The following is a 3,797-nucleotide window of genomic DNA, read 5'->3' as shown; positions in this document are numbered from 1 at the left end:
AGGAAAATTTTATAAGATGGTAAGACCTGAAATGCTCTATGGTGCTGAATGTTGGCCTTTACACTTAGAGACAAAATGTGAAATGAATATATCTGTGATAGGGTTGATGTAGCTCCAACGGCGGATAAAATTAGAGAGAGTCATCTTAGATTGTTTGGTCACATTAAACATCGACCATCTGATGATCCAATTAGGAGAGTAGATGTTTTAGATTTGACTTATTTTAAGATAGACAGGGGTAGACCTAGAAAGAACTGGGCATGTTGTATAAACAATAATCTTAATTTATTAGAATTAAATGAAAATATGACACTCGATAGGACGCAATGGAGAAAAAGGATTTATGTAGCTGACCCCGCTTAGTGGGATAAAAGGTTCCCTCTAATTGTATGAGAGTTAGTCTAAGCTGTATATATTTATTATTTGCTTTTATTAGTTCAATGAGAAAATTAGAGAGTTTTTCCTTTAAGAATGTTCCTCCTAAATTCCACACAATCGAATATTGTTGATCAAGGAAAAGGAGAATTTGATAGATTTGGAAATGTGACAGGGCTAGGTTGTAGTAAAATATGTGGAACTTAATTTTAGTCTAAGGTGATTGAAGAGTATTAATGATCTTAGTTATTGGGTAAGCGGCGATGATTGATGCTTTGGGAGTTGCTTGTTAAAGGTTTAGTTTTGAGCAAAAGATTCTTAAAAGGACGGCATAACCTGGTTGAGGGTAGTCTTGAGCTTGAATGACCAGATCGATTGATTTTTCTTTCAGATCCTTCTTAGATTTTGCCTTGAGCTTGAATGGTTAGATATGAAGGGTGATTAAAATGGTGCAATTAGAGGCCCATTGCACAATCACGACACAAGCAGCTTTGAGGATCTGTGCTTTGCTTCCGCCTTGGGATGGATGAGGTACTAAATAAGGAGTGCTTTGCCTAGACAAAGACGAGGCATCCGCCTCGTTTAGCTATATAGATTTCAATTTAGGTATTCTAAACTTATCGACTTTGTTTCATTCAGACTAGCACCCGCTATCTCCCGCAAGCCTCCTATCTCCCTATGACGCTCATGCTGGCATCGCCACCTGCTCTACCAGCTAAAGCCAAGACCCAAAATTTAAATATTTTTATTAAAAAAGTTTTTTAAAAAATATTATCAGATATCACCATGGAGCCGCAAGTTACCCCATTAAATTTGGGTAGTCTTTGACTTTTTTAGAACCTTTATTTCTCCATATTTTTTACATGCGTCAAAACAGATTCACAAAACTTTGAATGAAAATTAATGTGGATAACACTTTTGACTGATTGTCTCCACGACATGAACTTCATCAATAGTTGAGTCTATTTGAGCTACGTACTAGTTGTTCTTAGTTGATTCTTTATTTTAGACGTCTGTATTATAATCTTGTTTAATTTTGAGTTGTAATTCATCAATTTTCTTTTCACTAGTAAAAATGTACATAATGCACATGTTGGTATCTTAAAACTTGCATCTATTTAAAATTGTGCCTTCTAAATTTTCATGAGAGATAAGAAATTGTTTCCAATGGTAAGTTATATCCGAATAAATAAGTAGGTTTAGCTAAGAGTCTTGCATGCAACTTTACAAGTGCACACATTTGATTTACAAAATAATGGCACAATAAATCATTGCATCTTTTATTCAACATCTCAAACAAACACTTAACAGGAATACAATCACCAAAGCCAACTGCTTCGGCTGTCAATGACCTTCACGTTGGTTGCAATCAAAGGCATGTGGCCGTATATAGCAGCAAATTCGTTGAGGCACTGCGTCCTCCTCTCCTCATGGCTTCCCAGGCTGCTAATTCCACTCGATCCCATCTCAAATATCCTTCCTGGTTTAAAAAAAAAAACGCAAACCAATTACAAGCATTTCTCAATTTCCTTAATCCCATTTGGAGAATGAAAATATCATGCATGCGTTTCCTCACCTTTCACCCATATTGGTGGAGCTCCCGTTTCATTTGCCACGAGGAAAGCCATGGCGATATCTTCACAGTTTCTGTAGGCAATAGGTGGAATTTGTCGTGAGGAGTCTAATCGTATTGTAGGGGAAATTGTTATATTGAAGTCACAATCACCTATTTTTTGTTGTATAATTTCGTATAGATTGAGACATATTTGTAGAGTACAAATGCAGATATTTCTTATGAAAAAAGGCGGCCTTGGAAAGAACCATACTGTAAGTGCCTGTCCACCAGACTGACCACCACCCACCGTAAAAATACTGATCTACGCTACTATTCTGCAAAAGAAAGCAGTGTAAAAGAAGAACCTACCGATCGTCATTCATACACTAGTTGAAACGGAAAGTCAACCACATGGTTAAAACAAATTCTCATATGCTATGCCGAGTAGGATTATAATTTCAACTTTATGGAAGTAAAAGATGTGGAGACATGTAAGAGAATCGAGTTATTGCAGGTTCCTATCGATGAACTTCATACAGAAGAACATTGTCTGCTTTGAGAAGTACAAAATAGGCTTCCATTGTCAACATCTACTTGGATTTGAGCAGTTTGAATAAAGAAATTGTTAGCATACGAGAAAAATAAACAACAAATAAGTAGTTCCTTTCCTAGATTGAGGGAAAATTAAGTGGTATTGGTTATGTTCTCCATTATAAGATGCAAAAAAATCAAAAGGAACACAGCCTTATAAGACACAATTGTGCTTCTCGTCTATCTAAAGCGTGTTAATTTTATGGAATTATTCACATAGATGTTGAAGATATCATCCAATCCTGGGTTTGCAGATCCAAATAAAAATAAACAAGAAGAAAAAAATGGCGAGGGAGAATTTAGTATACCGAGTTATCCAACCAATGCATACGTGGAACAAATCCCACCATTGTTTCCAGAGCACTTTTCCATACACTGAAAGCAAAGTCTACTGATTTGCAGGGGAAAATAATATCATCATCAATTGAAAAGATAGCATCAGATTTTAGATCCTTGATTTCCTTGAATCTGTTGTTTAAACTGTCTTCTTGATTCAAGTCAAAAATGAGTTCAACATTGTCGCCACCATCAGAATTTGAATGTACAGCCTCCCCTAGAACTTTATAGAGTAAATCAGACGGAGGATCAGGCTCACTCCAGACAATGTGAATGGAATCAACTCTAGCACATCGTGAATAATGATTAATTGATTTCTGCAGAAGATCATTTCTCTTCCACGTGTTAATCAATATTGTGTACCCTTTCCTGCAAGATAAGGATAACAAATCAATGGAGGACTGAGCTAAGCCATACATGCCAATGCTTAGATATCTATTTAAAGAAGACATTGCTAAACCATTTTATGAAACATGTATAGCTTCTATAAACGTATGTATTGAGCCTTCTACTTCACATACATCATGTAAGTGCAAAGTAATCTGGACCAAATTGCGTCAGCAATATCAGCCTTTTCAAATCTGTCATTTTTTTTTCATTGTCCGGAGCTTTTATGTTACATAAGACAGGCTATGATCTATAGTTACGGAAGCTAAAATTTTGAACTCGTATCCAGGAGAGGAAGAACAAGCCATATGGCCAAATATTCATGCCCTTCTTTTCCTTGTTAATATCTGAATGAACATCTGATTGTGCAGGCGCATTTTCTGCTTTTCTGGCAGGGATTTACTCTTCCAGTTCTCAGTAATAGATTATTTCCATGTTTTTGCAGAAGCTAGCATAAAGCCAAAATGGAAACGAAAAAGAAAAATCTAACCTTGATTTGTTTCTTAAAATAACGTAATTATAAATAAACCATACATCAAAAAAAAAAAAAAAA

At 35.7% G+C, this 3,797-nt stretch overlaps 1 protein-coding gene across 1 annotated transcript in view; it reads right to left on the bottom strand.

Moving 5' to 3' along the window:
• Nucleotides 1–1,689: 1,689 nt before the first annotated feature.
• Nucleotides 1,690–3,797, bottom strand: part of LOC110022053 (glycosyltransferase family 64 protein C4) — a 3,583-nt gene continuing 1,475 nt past the window's right edge. Inside the window, exons 2-5 of the mRNA XM_020720831.1 lie at nt 2,830–3,226; nt 2,102–2,265; nt 1,952–2,022; nt 1,690–1,855 (exon numbers count right to left, since the gene is read on the bottom strand). Of these exons, the coding sequence (XP_020576490.1) occupies nt 1,695–1,855; nt 1,952–2,022; nt 2,102–2,265; nt 2,830–3,226 (793 nt within the window). The 3' untranslated portion in view covers nt 1,690–1,694. The remainder of the gene's footprint in view (nt 1,856–1,951; nt 2,023–2,101; nt 2,266–2,829; nt 3,227–3,797) is intronic.

The sequence above is a fragment of the Phalaenopsis equestris genome, unplaced genomic scaffold, assembly GCF_001263595.1.
Source record: "Phalaenopsis equestris unplaced genomic scaffold, ASM126359v1 Scaffold000167, whole genome shotgun sequence".
Lineage (NCBI taxonomy): Eukaryota > Viridiplantae > Streptophyta > Magnoliopsida > Asparagales > Orchidaceae > Phalaenopsis > Phalaenopsis equestris.
Note: the sequence above shows the minus strand (reverse complement) of the source record. Positions and strands in the feature narration are given on the sequence as shown.